Source organism: Muscardinus avellanarius (genome assembly GCF_963383645.1).
Source record: "Muscardinus avellanarius genome assembly, chromosome: X".
NCBI classification, from domain to species: Eukaryota; Metazoa; Chordata; class Mammalia; order Rodentia; family Gliridae; genus Muscardinus; species Muscardinus avellanarius.
The window spans coordinates 14,115,355-14,137,559 of record NC_137792.1 but is presented as its reverse complement, the minus strand read 5'-3'; the positions used below and the strand labels follow the sequence as shown (position 1 = coordinate 14,137,559).

Sequence of the window (22,205 nt, the reverse complement as noted above, 5' to 3'; positions counted from 1 at the left end):
ATAAGTTTCCTGGACCTGTGTGTCGACCTCTTGCTCTATGTTTGGAAAATTTTCTGCTATTACTTCCTTGAAGAGATTGTTGATCCCTTTGGTTTCACTTTCTTTTCCCTCCTCTATTCCAATTATTCTTAGGTTAGCTCTCTTAAGATGGGCCCATATTTCTTCAATGTCAGATTCCTGCTGTCGGATATTTTTTTCTAGATTAGAAACTATGCGTTCATTTTTGGATTGCTCATCTTCTAAGAGCGAGATTCTGTTCTCCATGTGTTCTAATCGGTTGTTTGTGCTTTGAATTGAGGCCTTTACTTCATTAATTGCATCCTTTATCTCTTTTTGGCTCTCTCTGAGTTCTTTTCGAAGCACCTCTATTATTTCTACAGTTATTTTCCTGATTTGATCTTCTAGAAATCTCTGATTTTCTGTTTTATCGGGTTCTGATTTTGTGGGGTTTGTGGGCGGTATTCATTGCTCCAGTATTATTCCTCTTTCCCATGATTTCGGATGCTTGTGCCTTCTCTGGGTTCTTCCCTTGGGTCACTATGACTTCACTTAAGGTGTTCTGGATCTCGAGTCAGTAGTATCTCAGACCCCACTACTCCTTTACTGGGTTGTATCACAGAGTCTCCGACCCAGGGAGTCGATAGAGGCTGCTTTAAACTATGGGGGGTGCCAGCTTGCACGTTCTCCTATGGTGTGATATCTCTGCCACCACCACTCCCTCACTGGGTACAGTGAGGTACAGTACTGGGATTTCTCCTCTTTGGCCGCAATTTGACTCACTGTTCTTGAGTACGCAGATGTAGCTGTACTGGATTCGGCGAATTCACTGCTGCTGCCGCCGCCGGTGGCAATATGGCGCCGCAGCCACGCCCTCGGCCATGAGGCTGGCGTATTTTTTCTTCTCTGGTTTTGGTTTCCACTCTGAATCCCTGCAGCGTGTGCTGAGCTCAGCCACTGGGAGCTTTAAATCCTCTCTGCGCTGAAAGATCCTGCCTGGCTGTTCCGCAGCGGCTCACCTTGGCTTGCTGTAGCCGTCCGCTGAGTTCGCCGCTGCCGCCGGCAGTATGGCGCTGCTGCCGCGTCCTCGGGCGCGTGTGTCTCCTCTGTGGCCCTGAGCTCTGTTCTCAGTCCGCTTTCTCTCTGGAGCCTGGTGGTTTTTTTTGTTTTTCTGGTGATGGTGTTTTCTGGCTATGAAAGGTTTTGTGGTAATGGAGATTGGTTGTTAGCAGGGCTCTTAAGCCCCGCTTTTCTCGGTCGCCATCTTTAGTTCAACCATATATGTAAATGATTTAATGATTTGCAAGCAATAGTTCTTAGCTGCTATTAATATATACTTAGTATTATTAGGATTGCAATGATAATTAAAGAGGTTAATATATGTGAAGCACTAATAATAGTACCTGACACATGGTAAGTATTCAATAAATGTCTAATTGTTACTATCATCAACATTATTATAAAAGCTGGTAAAGTTTTCAGAACTTCAGATGTCACTTCCAATTGGCTTATTCTTGCTTCAACTTAATTCACTATTTGTATATTAATCCATCACCTGTTTTATCCAATTTGACAGGTCCTTACACAGTTTTTGAGACTAAAGTTGCAGGTTCCCCAAGTACAGAGATTGAGATTTAGTTGGTGGCCATGGAAGAGTTCCATTTAATTCCATAGTGCCACTTCCAGTTGAGTTCTGGTCATGGAATTGTCTTCAATGTAAAACCAAAAAATTAAAAATGTTCTCAAAGAAAACTCAAACCTAGATTTAATATTACAAATACAAACTTTTAAAATAACCACAATAACAGCCATGTTCTAAAGCAACAATTTCATAAGGTTTGGGGGTTTCTTTTCCTTTTGGTTTCCTCTCCTTATCTTTCATGTTTTCTTTCTTTTTTCTTCTTCTCTTCTTTTTCTTTTTTTCTTTTTTCTTCTTTTTTTTTGGTGTGGTGATGAGTAGGAACTGGTGGTCCTTGGGTTTTTGCTTCAAAATGGTTTGTGGACTGAAAAAAAATTCGGGAACCACTGTTCTAACCAACCAAAGTAAATTGATAGTTATAAAATAGGAATGTTTATCCTCTGGAGGAATCCACTAAACCCCGATTTTTGCTTAATGTCAAAGCAGTCATTTTAATATCAGCTTGAAAATTGAAATTTTAATGTTTTATCTTCCTCCTATGAATTAGTGTTTATCAACAAGAGCATTTAGATGGTCTTTTCTGTTGTTGTAAAATGAAAACTGAAAGAAAACAGTAGCTTATTAAAGCTCAGAGAATGGCTTCTCAGTTCCTTGTCAAGTCTCCAAGCCCCCTAATTCTTTCCCTTCAAATGACTCTGAAACAAAATGATACCTCTAAGGATTAAACATTTTGGAAACCAATAAAAGAAGAGAACATTAAAGCATGTCTGACACAGGCTCCATACTTCCTTGTTCCTCCCATCTTCCCTACATAAGTATGAGTCAGGTAATGTTAACTTTGAATCAGACATTTGTTAGTTTCTTTTGAGCATTATATAAACAAGGTTTTGATCATAGCCTATGAGGCAACTGACCTGTAATCATTTGCATTTCAACACATGTAGCTTGGAAAACAGAACAGCCAGTTATCCTACATGCTGTTTTATTTGAATTCCATAGGAAGTTACTCACCGTATCTTTTTGTGTGCGTATTATGAGGGCCCCAAAGAAAGAGTTCATACTACAATAAAATGCTCAGGCAACAAATGGAAAGAGATAACTTTCAAGAGTGCCAGATTTCAATTACATTATGCATGCAGGAATACTCTCTTGCTGAAGCTGCTAACAAAAGCTCCATTTATTGAATGCTTTCTATGTGGCAGACACTATGTTTAATGCTTTACAGACTTCATCTCCATTTAATCTTCCCAACAATCTCATGAGGCGGGTATTATTGTCTCTATTTTCAGATGAAGAAAACAAAGCTTATTTTGCAAAGGTTTGTTGAGCAACTACTATATGCCAGTCCCTTTCTGGGCAAAGTTGAATCTAGAGAGAGAGAGAGAGAGAGAGAGAGAGAGAGAGAGAGAGAGATATGGAATTTTGACACAAGCCTTTTTCTGCTCTTGTGCATAGAAAAGACAAAACTGGGAAGAATATTAAAGACAACAGTTCATGTGCTTGTATGATAGAATATCTTTAGCTTCTTCTCGATCTTATTTATGTATTTCTTCATATGCAACTTTATTGATATTTTATATCTGGAGGCACACCTCAAAAGATCCTTGCATTTTCCAAAATGTGAATTTTCTTAAATAAATTGTTCAAATAGGTGATAGATGTAGAAATGTGCATACACATGTGTGTGTGCGTGTGTTTTGCTAGGGTTCAAACCCACAGACAACCTCATGCATGCTAAGCACGTGATCTACCACTGGGCTGCATCCTCAGCCCCCAAAATAATCTTTTGGCTTTTTCCCCACCCCCGAGCACTGGGAATTGAACTCAGACTCTGGCATATGCTAGGCAAGTGCTCTACTGTGGAGCTACATCTCACCTCCCTTTTGAAATTTTATTTTCAGACAGCATCTGGCTAAGTTGACCAGGCTGGCCTCAAATCTGCAATCATCCTGCCTCAGCCTCCCAAATAGCTGGGACCAAAGTGCCCCCAATGTCCCTAATAATTTTTAGCTGTAAAGTTTCAAGGAAGAAAATTCACACACATGAAAGACTTGCCACCATGTAGTTTTTAAACGGTTGTCTTATGTGAGATGAAAATATGGCCCTAATCTTATCTGACTTTTGCTGTGAAAATGCTTAAATAGTCTTAGTGATTACATTTCTTTTTTGTGAAAAATAAATATGCAGTCCAGAGCAGTGGCACCCCCTATAATCCCAGCTACTTCGAAGGGTTAGTCAGGAGGATTACATGTTTCAGGCCAGCCTGGGCAACTTCATGAGACCCCATTTCAAAAAAAAAAAAAAAATTAAAGGGCTGAGGGTGTAGCTCAGAGGTAGAATGTCCTTGGGTTCAATCTCTAGTATCACAGAAAAAAAAAGAAAAAAGAAAAAGAAATATCCTGCAGACAATTTAAAAGGAAGATCTTTTTCCTGGAGGTGCTGATGATCAGACTCGATGGGTTTTCTAGAGCAGTGACAAATCTATATGTATAGAGCTGTGAATCTGGAAGTATATGAGGTACAGATCACACCACGAGCCATAGTTAGTCATCTTGCTGCTTTTCCAGACTGAGGTAATTCCATTTTTGAACAAATGTTATTTTGTTAAATAGATGCCCATTTAAACTTGTATACAAAGGTTATAATTATAGCAGGAAATTGTTGGGGGCAGAGGAGGTTAAATCTAGTTGTCCTGTCATACATTAGGAATGATTTCTTGGAAACCTAGTTCAGATTTTCTACTGAGGTTTGCTCTTTCCTTTGTTGCTGTTTCAAGTAATAACTGTCCAATATTTTGCTTCTGGAGACTCGGGGTGGGTGGGGGGGCAATAGATAACTGAAAACCAGCCCTTTCTGGTGATTTTGCACTGAGGATGCCAAAACGACATGGAATCTGAAGGTAATCAGTTAAGGTTTGGGACTTGTAGGGATACATAAAAGGTTCGGTATCAAAAGAAAGTTCTAGAGCAGTGCCCTCTTATAGAACTATAGTGTGAATCTTGATAAGGAAGCCAAATACTTATTTGTACTATCTACACAAAAGTGTTTTTTTTTTTTTTTTGGTGGTACTGGGGTTCCTGGAAGCCCTTCTACCTCCGGGCTACACTCCCAGACCTCTTTTTACATTTTTATATTTGGAAACAGGGTCTCCTAAGCCAGCGCGCGCGGCTGGCTTCGAACCTACGCGATCCTCCTGTCTCTGCCTCCCAAGCGCGGGGATTACAAGCGTGCGCCACCACGCCCGGCCACAAAAGTGTTTTTAAAAAGTGAAATTAGCCGGGCGTGGTGGTGCACGCTTGTAATCCCCGCACTTGGGAGGCTGAGACAGGAGGATCGCACAGGTTCGAAGCCAGCCTCAGCTACTTAGTGAGATTCTCAGCAACTTAGTGAGACCCTGTTTCCAAATAAAATATTTTAAAAAATGGGTCTGGGAGTATAGCCCGGAGGTCGAAAGCCTCTGGGTTTCACCCCCAGTATGACCAAAAAAAAAAAAAAAAGATCATTTCAACTATAGCCAATATAAATTTATTAGATTCCTCATAATCTTTTTACTAAGTCTTTGAGACCTGGTATGAACTCAACACTTAACACATCTCAATACTAAGCAGCCAATTTCATTTTAACTATTTAATAGTCACCCGTGGATTTGTAGATCTAGAGATAGGAAACAGCAAGTCTTTGAAAAGCTACACTTAGGAGTTCTTTGTTGCTGGGTGTAGTGGCCCATGCTTCTAATACCAGTACTTGGGAGGCTGAGACAGGAGGATCACTAGTTCATGGCTAGCCTCAGCAACTTGTGAGGCCCTCCACGACTTAGTGAGACCCTGTTTCAAAATAAAATAAAATAGGGCTGGGGATGTAGTTCAGAGATAGAATAGTCCTGGGTTCAATCCCCAGTACTGAAAAAAAGGGTTCTTTTTAAATTAAAGTAATCCTTCTTGGGGTAGTACCAGCTTCTGTGTTCAAACTTCTCCAGCCTTACTTGTTTTTCTCACGTTTCCCAAGCAAAAAGAGTGGTCATACCACTTGTGGATTTAATAGAAGAAATAAAAGAAAAAATCCTTCTTTTTAACAACACAAACATCACTTTCTTTGGGGAAAGGGTGACAAGTAAAATACTGCTTTTCTAAATCCATTCACAGATACCTTCCAAGCTGACCCTATGTGCAAGACATTTGTAATAGTGTTACTTTAGTCCATTTAATTCTTCTTCTTCTTTTTTTTTTTTTTTTGGTGGTACTGGGGTTTCTGGAAGCCCTTCTACCTCTGGGCTACACTCCCAGACCTATTTTTACATTTTTTTATTTGGAAACAGGGTCTCCTAAGCCAGCGCCAGGCTGGCTCCAACCTGCGCGATCCTCCTGTCTCTGCCTCCCAAGCGCAGGGATTACAAGCGTGTGCCACCACGCCCGGCTGTCCATTTAATTCTTGATTCCCACAAAATGACCACTGCTCACATTACTTTTACAGATCACTTTGTTTTAAAATTTATTCTTGGGGTTGGGGATGTAGCTCAGCGGCAAAGCACATGTCTAGTCTGCAGGAAGTCCTAGGTTCCATCCCCAGCACCACAAAAACAAACAAAAACCATTTTGTTTCTCAAGGTAAACAGAAATGAATAAAAGTTGATGCTGAAAATTTAATACAATTTGCTTTGTTTTAAAAAAGGTTATTTCATGCGTTGTGTGGTGTAATTAGCTTTGGAGAGTGCTAGACACATAATAACTGTCTCCAACTATGTATGTTTTTACTAGAGGAAGAATGTTAACTGGATTAATTGATCACTGGGGAGCTAATTTACCTTAAACCAATTGACGAACTTCTTTCTGCTATAAGGAGTGGGAATGTGGTGTGGCGATATAAGTGAAGGATAAATTAGGCATTCTGTGCATACATGCAAAACAACACACAACTCCTTATCTTTGAATTTCTGCAAGCAGGATTTACCTTGGAGACTTTCACAAAGAAGGCGCTGCCAAATTAGCTGAGTTGGGGCCCAGGTTGAATTTGCAGCACCTGAATAAGTATGTTGGGGAAAGTGTGGAGAGCAGAAGCCAAGTGGTCCCATCTGTCTCCCTCCCCCAGACCACACTGGGTCTGTCTAGAAGTTGCCCAACCTGAGTGGTGTCCAAGTCCGAGGGTGAGAGCACCCAGCAAGGACTTCCAGCTGCCTTAATGGGCGCCATAAACAGTTGGTGCCTCCTGGGATGGCCACAAGGCTTCTGGGCCTAGATACTGTGTCAAGGGTGCGCTGGTGAAGGTAGCTAAAAGAGCCCCAGCAACTGCGTGTTGCAGACCCAGTGGGAATTTTTGCATCACCTGCACCGACCTGGCCGGCAGGATGTGGGTCTCTAATCTCATTCTCACACCTGCTAGGGTGGCGGGCAGGGGCTCTTCAGGTGTCTGTCTCCTGGGATGGTGGACTGAAGCTGTTGAAAGGCGTGCAAATGAGCACAGCGGGGGTTCGGGGGACGCTAAGGTTGCCAGACTTGGGAGGACCGTGATGCCCGCTCCAGGCCTGAGGGAAAGAAAAGGCCGGCCCCTGGGAGATTTTCCTGTGCGTTTTCCCTCCCTGTGCACGGCGCTTAGGGGCTGCACTAGCTTTCCACTGAGCCCCGCGACTTTTACACAAATCTGTCCGGGCACACTCAGCGTGCCGCGGCACCTGACTCGCTGACCACGGGGTTGAACACTTCCGGGACCCACTCTGGATGCGCCCCGGCCTCCGTCTCTAAGCTTTCCTGATCTTCGGAGGCTCTGTCGCCGTCTGAGGAGTAGCTTTCCTTAATCTACGGTTTCTCAATCTTGGGCAGGAGGAGGAATCAGAACTTCTGCCCTCCCTTTCTCCTCCTCTGCCCACGACCAGCCTGATTAAAAAAAAAAAAAATCTAATCTTGTATTTAAAGTCAACAGGAGCAGGAACCTCGCACTCCTGCCTACAAGATATTTTAATAACTCCCCGTCTCTGCCAAAAAGGGCAACCTTAAGGAACCTCCCTATTTTCTTCTTGAAGATTTAGATCGCCCTGGGGAGGGGGGGTGCTCCAGGGCTTTACATACTTAGGGAGAGCTATTGGACCCGGGCGGGGGCGACGTACGGAGGTCACATGAACCCCAAATATTAAAAAACTAGCACAAGATCTTCAACTTGGAGAGCCTTTAGCCAAACTCGAGCCGAACCTCCATCGGACTCTCGGGCACCAAACCTCCAAAGTCGCCGTCGAGAGTGGGGGGCAGGTGATTGCCCAGCAAGTGACCCTGGGAGAGGACTGGGCCATTATATTAGGCACCCTACACACACACCACACACACACACACACACACACACACACACACACACACATACACACACACACACACGGAGAAAGGGCGAAAAGACATCTCTCGCCTCCTTCCCAGATCGTTGGCCCGAGATTGCGCCCCCAGGCGAATCGCCTATCTTTTTCCCCAGCTGGGCGGGGATCTCTGTTCTCTTATTCCCAAGGAGCCTCAGACCTGCTTGGACCGGGGGCAGTTAAAAGCGTCCAGCCTTTCGTCCCTCCTGTCTTTCCCATTCTTTCCCCCGCCTCCCGCCGACGCCCCCAGATCTCTTGGGCTCGCCCTTCCTGAAAGTAGGCGAGGCCCAGAAGCAGAGGCTGGGGCGAAGAAGGCGGGGGTGTGGGGGTGGGAAAGGGGAGGGGCGGGGCGCGGCGGGCCGGGGGCGTGTCCTCGCTAGCCCCGCCCCCGTGTGCGCGCGCGGTGGCGGCGGCCAGCCTCGCTCTGAGAGACAGGTATCGCTTAGGCGCCATGTTGTGAGCGGAAGTGGGGGAGCGCGCGGCGGTCGCTGTTCTGCTGGGTGCGGGCGCGGGAACCGGCGAGAGGGGGGGCGGAGCCGTAGTCCCGGCGGCGGAAGGAGGAGAGGAAGAAAGGGGCCAGACCGGGTGCCCGACGGAGGCGCGAGGCTCTGGCTGGGCGAGCGAGCGTCTGTGGCCAGGCGCTCAGCGTTTCGGGCGGTCGGCGTCGGCGTCGAGCTCTCTCCCGGGCCGCCGCCGCGCTTGCTGCAGCTGCTGCCGCCGCTGCCGTGGGGCTCGGGCGGCGACGGAGCGGGGCCGGCCGCGGGGCGGGCGGGGAGGGAGGAGGCGGTGAAGGCGGCGGGCCGGGGGGGAAGATGCCGCTGGCGCAGCTGGCGGACCCGTGGCAGAAGATGGCTGTGGAGAGCCCATCGGACAGCGCGGAGGTGAGTGCAGCCGGACGGCCAGGGCCGGCGCGCCTCCTACCCGGTCCCCGCGGGCTCGCTCTGCTCCCCGGAGCTGGCCGCTCGGCCCCTTCTCTCGCTTGCATCTCCCCCGGTGCGGGATCCCGGTTTGGGTTGGTCTGTTTGCCTGTGCCTCCCACCCGTACCCTCATCTCCCTCTCTCGCTCGGGGGGCTGCCGGTGTGATGGCGCGTGGGGTTCCGAGTGGGTGCTGGGGCTTTGCAAGAAGCCGATTTTAATCTACTTGGCGTGGTTGGGAAGCCGGAGGCGGAGCGGGGGCCAGCGGGGAGTTGGGAAGTTTAGCCCTGCCGGATCGGAGGTTTCCCTGGACCTTGGTGACTTTGGGGGATGAGGAAGGGATTATATGGGTTGGGTTCACCCGGGAACGGAGCCTTCAGTCCAGACGCGGGTGGGGGTTGTGCAGGGAGACTTGGCGTCCCGGGGCGGGGATGGCGACCCTTGGGGTTTCAGGTAAGGGGTGCAGGACTGCTGAGGTATTTGTCTCCCCTCATCTGCCGCAGCAATTCCTGCTACTGCATAAGAGAAAGTGAGGTCCTCCCCCCCCAATCCTCTTATTTCTGAGGTCATTGAGCTCGAGGACCCCATCCCTGCGAGCTTAACTTGAATTTCCTGCCAAAGGAGGTGAGAACGGGCGATATTCAAGGAGATCAGCGGCCACCTTAAAGAGCTTTCTGGTTTTCCTCTTCGGGGATCTGGTGATTGTCTCTGAGACACCCACTCAAGTGCCAGAAAACCCAAACAGTATACCCAAAAGGGGCAAAACAGAATTTCCCCGGACACATCACAGCACCGAGCTTTTCGCAGTCGCCCCTGACCCCAAACCAATTCGGAGTCTGGGAAAATAATCCAGACAAGATCCATTCCAGGGTATCAGCGTTCTTCTCTGAAAATCAATTCCTGATGGTGGCGCGTCTGTGATTCTTCTTTCTTGACTTTTTACTGTTTTCTCTCCTCGCAGCGGACTTTGGGGGATTACAGAATGATAGGATCCGTGTGTGTAATAGTTACTGAGTGAGTGACCCCATTTCTGGAAAGCATGACTGAAACGCGGGGGTGGAATGGGGCAGGCTCTGATGAGTACTTGGCGGCAGCCGCTGCCCTGCCGGCCTCCGCAGTGTGAGAGGTGGATAGGGTTACTGGTTACGTCAGTAAAACCCAGGCTCAGTTTGATCTGAGATGCAGGACACTTGCCTTCTCCGGTATGGTGGAGGGGGAGGGAGAGGGGATCCGTTCAAATCGCTTTCAGCCCCCCCCTCCCCTGCTGTATAAAAATGTTTACTTGTTCTCCTTAATGCAGGCAGAGTTCTGACAGTGCTTACGATTTGTGCTTAATATTTTGTGACTTGGATTATGCTTTTAAAACCTAAACTAAATGTTGCTCTTCTTTAAGAAAGACACTGACTGATGTGTTACCTAAAAGAGAAATAAAAAGGAAATCATGCTATTAAGACGGGAGAATCAGAATTTCATTTAAATTTGTGGGCCAGTCTAATACTATAAATCTTTAATAAGAAAAATTAAGAATATTTATCATTTGAATGGAAAATGTAGAGAACAATGTTGAGGTCCTATCTTCATTTTCCTTCAGAATTTTTTGCTTTAAACATAGTGAGAAGGTTAATAAAATTTTTTTCAAAGTGCTGAACTAGGTAAAAGAAATTGAATTTGCTTTAAGCCTAATTTCTTGATACAGATATTGATAATGGCAACTCAAAATCAGTTCACATTTCTACTTGTTATGTAGGGGGAAATCTTTTGAAATTCCACCTTATCCCTTTCTTCTCTATAGTGTGTATTTCAATAAAGAAGGTCCAAAACTGATATTTATTTAGCATCTTCTATATATCAGGTATTGTGCTAATGCTGTTCCATTTTATCCTTCCTATGACCCAGCAGGGAGAATTGTGTTCCCCATTGTTGCAGATTAGGACCAAATTTCAGAAGTTATAGGCACAAAGATTATAAATAGCAAATGGCAGAGCCATAATTCAAAGCCAGGTAGATATAGCTCATGTGCTTTGCTTATGTTATGCTGGCTGCTACAGATCCTTTTTAGAAAAAAGCAGAGTATAAATATGCCAGTAGTTAGAGGTCATGTAGTCATTTTTTTCAGAAACAAATGAAGTATTATGAGAGGACTCAGTTGTTAAAAACCTTGTTATTTGACTTACTGTCATTTTCTCCAAAACCTGGCAGATAGAATTCCACAATTTGCCATTTTCAAAAAATAATTTATTTGCTTGCTATTCTGGCAAAGGTATGTCAAACAGCCAGTGTTGCCTAGATTTACTAGAACTGGATGTTAACAAATTGCCTTCAGATATTTTGTTTCCCTCCGTCAACTGTTTAGACTCATTTACTTTTGATACAGTTTGGAAAGCCAGTGAGGGAATGGGTTGAGCACCTTTCTCTCTGAGATTTCATATTGATAACCTTTATTCGGCCATTTCTTCCCCAGTGGATTTGCATTAGAGAGCAATTGTACATTCTCTGACTGGGGCTTTAAAAAATAACCCTTTACTTGAGCAAATACATCAAAATTTTTGTCTCTAGACTAAAAAGATGCCAGAGTTGGTATGTGTCTATACATACATACACACATACATACATTATGGTCTCATTCTTAAGTAGACTGAACTGTTGAAAGCAGAGAGACTTTTCCCCCCTCTTTGGATCCTGAAGATTTAGAACAATGTCTGTACTACATATTATGGACTCAATAAATGTCTGCTAATCAGAAAAAGGGTGATTATGAATCTAATCTCTGTTCTTATCATTTTAGTCTTACATTGAAATATGAAAAATATAAAAGACCCAAATGCCTCACTAAAAACACAGGCAGTTTCTTCATTCCTTTACACCAGCCTTCCTGCTGTAAGACCTCACAGGAGTCTTGGGGTATTGGAAACAAAAAAACCCTTGTGGTTGAACTCAAACGTGGGTCAGAATATGATAGGCTAGAACTAGGCTGAATGTTTAAAAAGCAAATTTAGGATAATAAAGGAAGTACTATGTAAGCAAAGTAAGGGTTGATGCAAGATAAAAAAACAAAATCACTTCCTAAATGGTCTAGGTGAATTCAGAGCTCTTTGACGAGTTATTTAAAAATGCTAGTGTATTTTTTATATTGTTTGGGGGATGAATACCAAGGAATTGTGGCTCTTCTGTTCTACAGATTCCTTGTCGCTACTGTTGGGAATAATATTTATTAGATTATAATTATAACTTTGGTAATTTTTCTCAGTAGTGATAGAATAATGATAGTAAATCTAGACAACTTTCAAAATAGTAAAATTAAGGGGTTATTTTTACTTAATGAAAGTGTATTGTATACCCTGTGTGCAACGAATTTTATACAGTGTATCACCTAAAATATTCACCCCGATTTCCTTTTAAATTACAAGTACCTAAAAGGCATGGAAAAATTTTAACTAAATAAATATTTGATTATAAATGAGTCCTATAGCCAGGCATGGTAGTCCAAGCCTGTAATCCCAGTACTTGGAGGCTGAGACCTTCTAAGACCACAGTTTCAAGACTAGCTTCAACAATTTAGCAAGGCTCTCAGCAACCTAGCGAGACCCTCTTTCAAAACAGAAAAATAAACTGGAGCTGGGGGTATAGGTCAGAGGTAGAATGCCCCTGGGTTCAATCCCCAGTACCACACACAAACAAAAAGACCTTTGTAGTGGAGATCATCTTTAGTGAATGTGCAGCCATTTTTAACCTCGAAAAGACTATACAGTGTTCTGCAGTGTATTATAGTATATAGTACAAAGATCCTATAGTGTTTCTACTACATCAAAATTATATAGATTTCTTATATTTCACCTATAGGGAAAATGTTCTATTAAAGTGTGATCACAATGATTTTGAAAAAATGTTTTATTTTTGTTTCATATTAACCATCTTTTAGGTTTTTTCCTTTCCCTCACGTGAAGATCTGAGGAGAGGACAGGTATTGTTACATATCATTTGTCAAGTAACTGTGACATATTACTGAACACTTAATTGTTTTCAGTGATTATGATACAGGATGCTAGTTTTTAAAAATCTAGGAAAGTTTGCTTATTTTGGCAGCTTAATCCTATGCTGATGGGATAGATTCCCAAATGTGAAACTTCCTGGGTGCATTTAAATTTTAAGATAAAGAATTTTTATCTAAAAAAAGAATTTTTATCTAATTAAAGAAACAAATTTAGACAGACTTTGCCTTTAATATATTTCTGGATATTACAATATGTGTATCCTATACTTATAAAAGGAAGAGGGCATAATTAAGATATATATTTCTGGTAAATTATTAAATGATGAAAATATAGCAATTTACAAGTTATTTTGAAGCTTGAAAAATATTTATCATTCCCTAAAAATTCTCTAAAAAGTTAATACAGTAACTTGTATCATTAATCCAAAACAAATATCAGATCCTAGATGATCTGATTTATCTATTAAGTGCAAAGTAAACATAATTCTTGTTAAGCATAATGTGAGTGTTTTGCAAGACAAATATGAATATGCCATATGCATATTATAAGACAAGTTTAGGAGAAAATGTATCCATATTGCACATAATTATTTAATTTGGCCTATTTTAAGTGAATGAAATAGTAGCTTGCAATTAAGCATTTCAACTTTGTTTATCTTCTTAAAATTTAGACAAAACTTTATGAGATAACTTGAATAATGTCAAAGTTTAAAGAACATAAACTTTGGCACTATAAAGACCTGTGTTTTAGTCTTGACTAAACACACTTGTACCACTTGCAAGTAAGTAATTTAATGTTTCTGTGCTTCAATCTATATTATAAGGATGAAATAATATCTACCTCACAGAATTGTAGGGAGAATTAAATGAAAATGTATACATACAAACTTGGTACTTGGTGTGTTTAATAATTGATACTTATAATGAACCACTTGTCTCTTTTTCTCTGTGTGTTATTGGAGATTGAATCCAGGAACATTCTACCTCTGAGCTATATCCCCAGACTAATTTCATTTTATTTTTTAAATTTCAAAACAGGATCTTACTAGGTTGCTGAGAGTCTCCTAAATTTCTGAGGTTGGTGTCAAATTTTTGATCCTCCTGTCTCAGTCCCCCAAGTACTGGGATTACAGGAGTGTACCACCATGCCCAGCTTGAATTACCTCTCTTAAAGAACTATCCAATAAAGTTCTTTGTTTTCCCTCTGGGATAATTTTTTTTTCCAGAATCAAGCATGGCTTATTTGGTTGATCTGTCTAAACAGAGTCATTATAGTATTTCAATATAATTGTAAGGGTAAGGCGAACAGAAATCACTTGATTTCTTTTTTTTACTGTTCTTTGCTCAATATTATCTTTAAAGGGGAAAACCAGATTAAAAAAAACACTTTGAAGAATATGTAAGGAAGAAGGAAAAAAGAAAAGTGTGTTTATATTTTAACATAGCTCAAATTTGAAGGTATCTCAATCTGTGGCATGTCATAATTTAATTGGCAATGTTTTCCTTAGCAACATATAAAACAATAGTACATCTTATACATGGGAGTGTCTTATGATCAGTGGATACAGTATGTCCTGTATGCCAACCTCTTGAAGATAATATGTCCCAGCAGAAACAGTCAATACACAGTATCAATAGATAGAATTTTAATTTTCTTTCTAAAACATACCAAAGCTAAGTATGCATGCCTTTTTATATTTTCGAGTCAATAAGCTCTATTTCATTTTTAGGAAAATAATGTAGCACACCTCCCTCCTCATTATATGAATACATTTATTTCAGTTATTCTAATATGACACCAATAACAGGTTTCCTGACTAGAAATGTAATCCTTTAGATTTTGTCTGTTACATGGTGTTGGTTCTTAAGAAACTTTAAATGCTGCACAGTATTTTATAAAGAGAGTTCTCTGGAGATGTGATGTTTCAACCATCCCCCCACCCCCAAACAAAACAAGAGAGTGTGGCATAATCAAATATGTTTGGGAAATGTGCGGAGTCAAGCAAGATTTAACCAGTGTCTTTACAGCATAACTTCTTAGAACTCTTAAGCTGATATTATTCACAGTGAATCTGCAAAATAGATACAGCCACAGAATTTGAGACTTGATGTCAGAATTCCCTTTCATGAACCACCTATTGAAATTTTAAAGAATAAAATGCTTTGCAGAACATGGTTTTGAAAAGTCTGGTAATTATAGTAACCTGATCCAGTATTGCCTGGAAATGAGCTGTTATGTTTAATTGACTATTTCAAACAAAGCTTTTTCTTTAACTGCCACAAGTTTTCATTTCACTTTGAATTGAAATCCTTCTAAATTGTACAATAATTTTCTACTTAATTGTGAACTGAAAATTTAAATATAATTGGAATAAGTTAAAAATTAAACTTTTATTATTCAAATTTCTGACAATTATTGGTCCTATTCTACCTTAAAATCAAGGTAATTGTACTAAATAGCCTTTATATTGACTTACTGTGTAACTTCTGTCTAATAGTCATAGTTTTTAAGAATTCTTTTTTATTGTAGCCACTTTATGGTACTGTCAGTCTGCCTACCTCCTCCTTTTTAAATTAATTCTAACTTGCAGTTACTAGAAAATAGCTAGGGTTAATAATATTTTGATGCAACCATTTTTAAATTGGGAATATTTTGACTTCATCTCTTTAAAAAGAGTTGTAAATGTAAAATAGTGTCCTCACCCTTTTGCCAGTCTCTCTATTACATTACATCCTGTCTCTGTATTACATACACTTTTGAGAGCAGGAGTATTTGTTGGGCATATTACCTAGTAATAAATGGTTACTTTGTTTTGACAAACCATAACAGAATGGCTCTATTATTGGCATTACTGCTCTGCATACTTACCTTTTCCACTTGAAGATGTCATCCAGAAAGTCGAATGCAAATGAACTAAAGAGCAGGCAGCTTGAAGATGAAAAGCTAGCCTACTACCCCACCTGGAGTCAGGTATCCACATTGTGAGTTCATTTTGTTGTTGTTGTTGTTCTTATGAAATAGTGCTCATTTTCTAAATAGTAGGCATCCTACACTTAGATGTAAATCCAAAACCACTTAGATTCCTTGACACTTTACTCTTCTATAGTATAAATAGAATTATAACCATAGTAATTGCATACAATTTTCTAATTTTAACTACCATATCACTGAGGATATAGCTCTGTGATAGAGCACTTATCTAGCACACATGCGGCCCTGGATTTGATGCCCAGAACCAAAAAAATCATGAATCTATCCATGGTCCCTCATATACCTTCTAATTATGAGTTGTGATATGTCTAAGTTGATTTCTGCAATCTTGCATATGATGATGATCTCATCTTCAACTTTGACCTGGTCATCTAGATTTATGTGAGCTTAGATCTAATCCTTTGGTCCACATAGCTTGTTACAGGAAACTTGGTTCAGTTATTTGATATGTGTTAGAGCAGATGTCAGATGATTCATTTTGCCATTAATAGATTGAATTGCATCTCAAGTACAGTAGTTTGGGAGAAATCTTCACTCTAGAAATCTTATAACCCTATAGTAAAGTTCTCAGCTACCTAGAATACTATTTAATTCTTTACATTTTAGGAGCAGAGGAATCTGCCTGAAAACATTAGAAAAAATAAAAGATTTACTTAAAAAAACTTTTAGATTAGCACTATTCAGTACAGTATTCACTTAAACTGTGGCCAGTGTGACTGAGGAACTGAATTTTTATTTCTTTTTTTCTCTTAATTTCTCTGTTTTGTTTTTGTTTTTGTTTTTATGGTACAGGGTATCCAGTGCAGGGTCTCACACATTCCAGGAAAGCATTCTACCACTGACCTATACCCCCAGCCCTGAATTTTAAATTGTAACCTAAATGTTGTAATAGTCTCTAGTGGTTATTGGTTACCCTATCAGTCCTATATTATAGAATTTGTACAAATTGAACTCTCTTTCCCCGACACCAGTGGTTTTTCAATTCTACTTTCTCTTACTTGTATTTTAAAATTAATAGAGTGAAGGTTTTTATAAATAAAAATATATTTGATATACTTTTGTTTCTTTCTTTATTTTTTGGTGGTACTGGGGTTCCTGGAAGCCCTTCTACCTCTGGGCTATACTCCCAGACTTATTTTATATTTTTTAAAATTTGGAAACAGGGTCTCTTAAGCCAGCGGGGCTGGCTCCGAACCAGCGTGATCCTCCTGTCTCCGCCTCCCAAGCGCGGGAATTATAAGTGTGCGCCACCACGCCCGGCTATTTGATATACTTTTGCAAATTGTGTTTAATCACATTGGTCTTACTCCTTTTCTATCCTGACGATTTTTGTAAACTTTCTTAGGTTGTACATACCCCACATTCTGTTCTTTCTACAACGTTACTAATTTCACAGTAATATTTTACATTTAAGTGATAACACAAAAACATTGGGGAAATTTAACTATCAAAAGATCTGGTAAGCCGGGCGTGGTGGCGCACGCTTGTAATCCCCGCGCTTGGGAGGCAGAGACAGGAGGATCGCGCAGGTTCAAAGCCAGCCGCGCGCGCTGGCTTAGGAGACCCTGTTTCCAAATTTAAAAAAATGTAAAAATAGGTCTGGGAGTGTAGCCCGGAGGTAGAAGGGCTTCCAGGAACCCCAGTACCACCAAAAAAAAAAAAAAAAAAAAAAAAAAAAAGATCTGGTAGACTGGACGTAGTAGTGCACACTCGAACAGGAGGTTGCAGGTTTGCGACCAGCCTCAGGTACTTAGTGAGGCCCTCTGCAACTTAGTGAGATCCTGCTTCAAAAAGGAAAAAATAAAACAAGGCGAGGAGTGTAGCTCAGGGGTAGATGCTCTTGGGTTCAATACCCAGTGCTGTTAAAAGAAAATATTGCAGACCGGGTAATATGGTGTGTGCCTGTAATCCCACCTATCTGAGAAGATGAGGCAGGAGGACTACAAGTTCCAGGGTAGCCTAGACAACTTAGTAAGATCTGTCTCTAAAAAGGGATAGAAATGTACCTCAGTAGTAGAGTGCCCCTGGGTTCAATACCCATTACCACAAAAATGTCAGTGATGAACTTCTGCTTGTGGGTTGAGCTTATGGACAGAGACATAAAAAGAATAATGTCTCAGGGTAGAAAATACTGAATTGTCTACCTTTTTGTGGGGAGGGATAGTGTACATTGAACTCATGGGCCTTCTGTCTCTGAGCTATAGCCCCAGTCCTTTTTACTTATTTTTATTTTAAAACATGGTGGCTTACACTTGTAATTCTAGTACTAAGTACTAGAGCAGGATTGTAGGTTCAAGGACAGCCTCAACAAGTAGACTATCATCAAACTAACAAGATCTTGTTTCAGAATTAAAATAGGGCTGGGAATATAACTCACAGGTGCCACTGAGTTTAATCCACAGTTCCATTAAAAAAATTAAAAATAGAGTCTTGCTAAATATTTGAGTGACCTCAGGGACATGCACCACTATGCCCAGTTTGTTTACTATTAATGGATGAAAAAATTATTTCTATATATTTATTTAAACGTTGCATTCTGTTCACTGTATTGTGCTAAGTAACACTGTAAAAGTGGGTTTATGCATCTTAGACTATGAAATTTTTTAAATTAGCATATAATTTGAGAGCTGAGAACAATTTAGCTTTATCATATTTATATAAGAAAACTGACTATTCGGGAAGACCTATTCTGGGTGTGTTAACAAGTTAGAGCCAATATATGTCTGCAACACATCTATAACTTTTTATTAATTGGTATCAAAACTATCTTAAATACAAATTCTCAAGCACAATTCATAATAGTTCAAGTATTACTTTTTTTCTTACCTCCTGCTAATTTTAACTCCTTATTTTCTGTGCCACAGTACTCAAATCCAAAATAAACTAATATAGCCCTGCATGGTGGCCTACACCAATAATCCCAGTACTTGGGAGACAAAGACAGGAGGATCACAGGTTTGAGGCCAGCGTTTTTAACCTAACAAGACCCTGTTTCAAAATAAAAGGGGATAAGGTGGGCGTGGTGGCACACACTTGTAATCCCAGCATTTGGGAGGCTGAGATAGGAGGATCATGGTTCACTGACAGCCTCAGCTACAAAGTGAGGGCCTTTGAAACTCAGTGAGATCCTGTTTCAAAATAAAGGATGAAAAATAGGGCTGGGGGGGGTGTGACTTGGAGGTAGAATGTTCCTGGGTTCCATCCCCAGTGCCACACAAAAAATAAAAAATAAAAGAGGATGAGGATGTAACTTAGAATGTCACTGAGTTCAGTCCTCAGCACCACAAAATTAAATAATATATAACTTTTCTTTATTTGTAAGGCTGGAAAGTGCATTCAATCTTAGTTCCCCAAAACAACTTCAGAATAGTTCTACATACAAAAAGTGTGAAATATGTCAAGATCAGTGCTTTCTTTTAGCTTCAGATGAAGATGGAAGGAAACTCGTGTTTACTGAACGTCCTTTTGATTAGAAACATATCAGCTTGAATGAGGTAGACATAATTATCTTAAGAAGAAGCTTAAACCCAGAAAAGTTAAGTAACATGGATGTAGTGCACAGCTACTGCACGGAGGGACAAAGATTCAAACCAAGACTTAATGATTGCAAATTCCGTTGATTTTCCATCAGACTGCCCTGCTTGAGTTAAGTTGATGTTAACATTTATCTTACGATAGTACACAAAAGAAAATTTAAAATAAAAGTTACATAAATTAGGGATTTTCTTTTTTGTGTGGTACTGGGGATGGAACCCAGGGTCATTCTACCTCTGAGCTATACCACCAGCCCTATTTCTTATTCTTCATTTTGAAACAGGGTCTCACTGAGTTGCAAAGGGCCTCACTAAGTAGCTGAGGCTGTCTGCAAACTGCGATCCTCTGGTCTCAGCCTCCCAAATGCTGGGATTAAAAGTGCGGGTCACCATGCCTGGCATTTTTTTTATTTTGAAATAGAGTCTGACAGCCGGGTGTGGTGGCGCACGCTTGTAATCCCCGCGCTTGGGAGGTAGAGACAGGAGGATCGCGCAGGTTCGAAGCCAGCCGCGCACGCTGGCTTAGGAGACGCTGTTTCCAAATAAAAATGTAAAAATAGGTCTGGGAGTGTAGCCTGGAGGTAGAAGGGCTTCCAGGAACCCCAGTACCACCCCACAAAAAAAGAAAGAAAGAAAGAAAGTCTGACTAAGTTATAGAGGACCTCACTAAGTAGCTAAGACTGGCTGTGAACTTAAGATCTTCCTGTCTCAGCTTCCCAAGTACTGGGATTACAGGCATGTGCCACCACGCTCAGCTCTGGTTACTTTTAAATGAGATGTATATATGCCATAAAATGCACTCTTACAAAGTATATAATTCATTGATTTTTAATATAGTCATAGATCCAGCACACCTATAATCCCAGAACTTGGGAGGCTGAGATGGGAAGATTGTAAGTTGGAGGCCAGCCTCAGCAAATTAGCAAGACCCTCAGCAACTTAGACCTTTTTCAAAGTAAAAAAAACATGGCTGCATGTATAAGCTCCTAGGTAGAATGCCCCCCGGGTTTAGCCTCCAGTACCAGAAATAAGAAAAAAATAATTTAGTCACAGAATTGTGCAAACATCATCACTATTTAATTCTAGAACAAAAAGAAATCTTATACTTATCAGCAATCATTCCCCATTCTTCCCTTCCTCCAGCCCCTGGCAAACACCAATTTATATTCTGTCTCTATTGATTTCCCTATTCTGGACATTTCATATTACTGGAATCTTACAATCTGTGGCCTTTGTGTCTGGTGTCTTTTACTTAACAATGTTTTAAAGCTTCAGTCATGTTGTAGCATACATCAATGCTTCATTTTTTATGGCTAATAATATTCCATTGTATGGGTATACCACATTTGTTTATCCATTTGTTGGTTGATAGAATTTGAGTTAATTTCAAATTTTTGGCCCTTTTGAAAAACGCTGCAATGAATATTTGAGTAAAATTATTTGTGTGAATATATGTTTTCAGTTCTCTTGTTTGTACCTAGGAATTAAATTGCTGAGTTATGTGGTCAGTCTAAATTTAACATTTAGGGGATCTGCCAAACTGTTTTCCAACTCATGTGCACCATTTTATATTCCTACCAGTGGTGTGTGAGTTCCAGTTTCTCCACATCCTCTTTAACATGAGTTGCTTTTTCTTCTTTTTCTTTCTTTCTTTCTTTCTTTCTTTCTTTCTTTCTTTCTTTCTTTCTTTCTTTCTTTGTTTTACTATAGCCATCCTAGTGGGTATGAAATGGTATCTCATTTTGAATTTTTCTACTCATTAACAGTGTTAAGGATATCTTAATGTACTTGTCCGTGTGTGTGTGTGTGTATACACACATATATGTGTTTGTATGTGTGTGTGTATATATATATATATATAATTCTTAAGTTTATTTTGTTACTGATTTGGGGACTTAAAAGCAGTTTTGCTGTAATGTTGATAAAGAAGTTCCTTATTTGTGTAATATATGTATTCTCAGAAAAATTCTTTTTGGGGGGCTGAAAATTGAATTCAGGGGCATTCTACCTCCAAGCTATACCCCCAGCTCTATTTTTTATTTTGAATTAGGGTCTTGCTAAGTTGTGGAGGGCTTCTCTAAGTAGCTGAGGCTGGCCAGGAACCTGCAATCCTCCCATTTCAGCCTCCCAAATACTGGGATTAAAAGGGTGCTTAACCACACCTTGGAAAACTTATTTTCAGTATGTGCTTTTAAAAGATTTTCTTAGCCAGGTGTGGTGGCGCAAGCTTGTAATTCCAGGGCTTGGGAGGCTGAGACAGGAGGATCACACAGGTTCGAAGCCAGCCTCAGCTACTTAGAGAAGCCTGTTTCCAAAAAAAGTATAAAATAGGTCTGGGAGTATATCCCGGAGGAAGAAAAGCCCCTTGGTTCCACCCCAAGTACTACAAAAATAAAAGATTTTCTTCCTTTTTATATGGATAAATAAAAAACGTTTCTTAGGCCAGTGGTTTTCCAACTGGGTTCACACGGCCCTAGGTTGTTGAATTTATCTTAGGATACTCTATCACTTGGGATACCCCTTACATCAGCCAGAACAGAATTCCTAGAAGAGCACAGCATACAGTTAAAGATTAGTTATAGAAAGTTACAGCAAGAAAACAAAATCCAGGAAGTTGATCAAATCTTTTCTATCTTGTACTATTCTGTAGTTTCTTATGTAAGGCAAAAGTATAGACATTGATTTGAAAATCAAAATGAAAGGTTTAAAATCTCTGAAATTAAATATAATTGAACAGATAAATGAATTATTCTTCAGAATCCATCTCAAAATGAGGTGTACAGGTGTTTTATAATTGAAGTTG

At 40.6% G+C, this 22,205-nt stretch overlaps 1 protein-coding gene across 2 annotated transcripts in view; it reads left to right on the top strand.

Moving 5' to 3' along the window:
* Positions 1-8,782: 8,782 nt before the first annotated feature.
* RPS6KA3 (ribosomal protein S6 kinase A3) overlaps positions 8,783-22,205 on the top strand; it is a gene marked incomplete at both ends in the record, with an annotated part of 148,444 nt that continues 135,021 nt past the window's right edge. The window contains 2 exons of one of the 2 annotated variants that reach the window (XM_080718278.1): positions 8,783-8,851; positions 12,806-12,847. In XM_080718278.1, the coding sequence (XP_080574404.1) occupies positions 8,783-8,851; positions 12,806-12,847 (111 nt within the window). The remainder of the gene's footprint in view (positions 8,852-12,805; positions 12,848-22,205) is intronic. The other variant, XM_080718279.1, reaches the window with a different exon arrangement.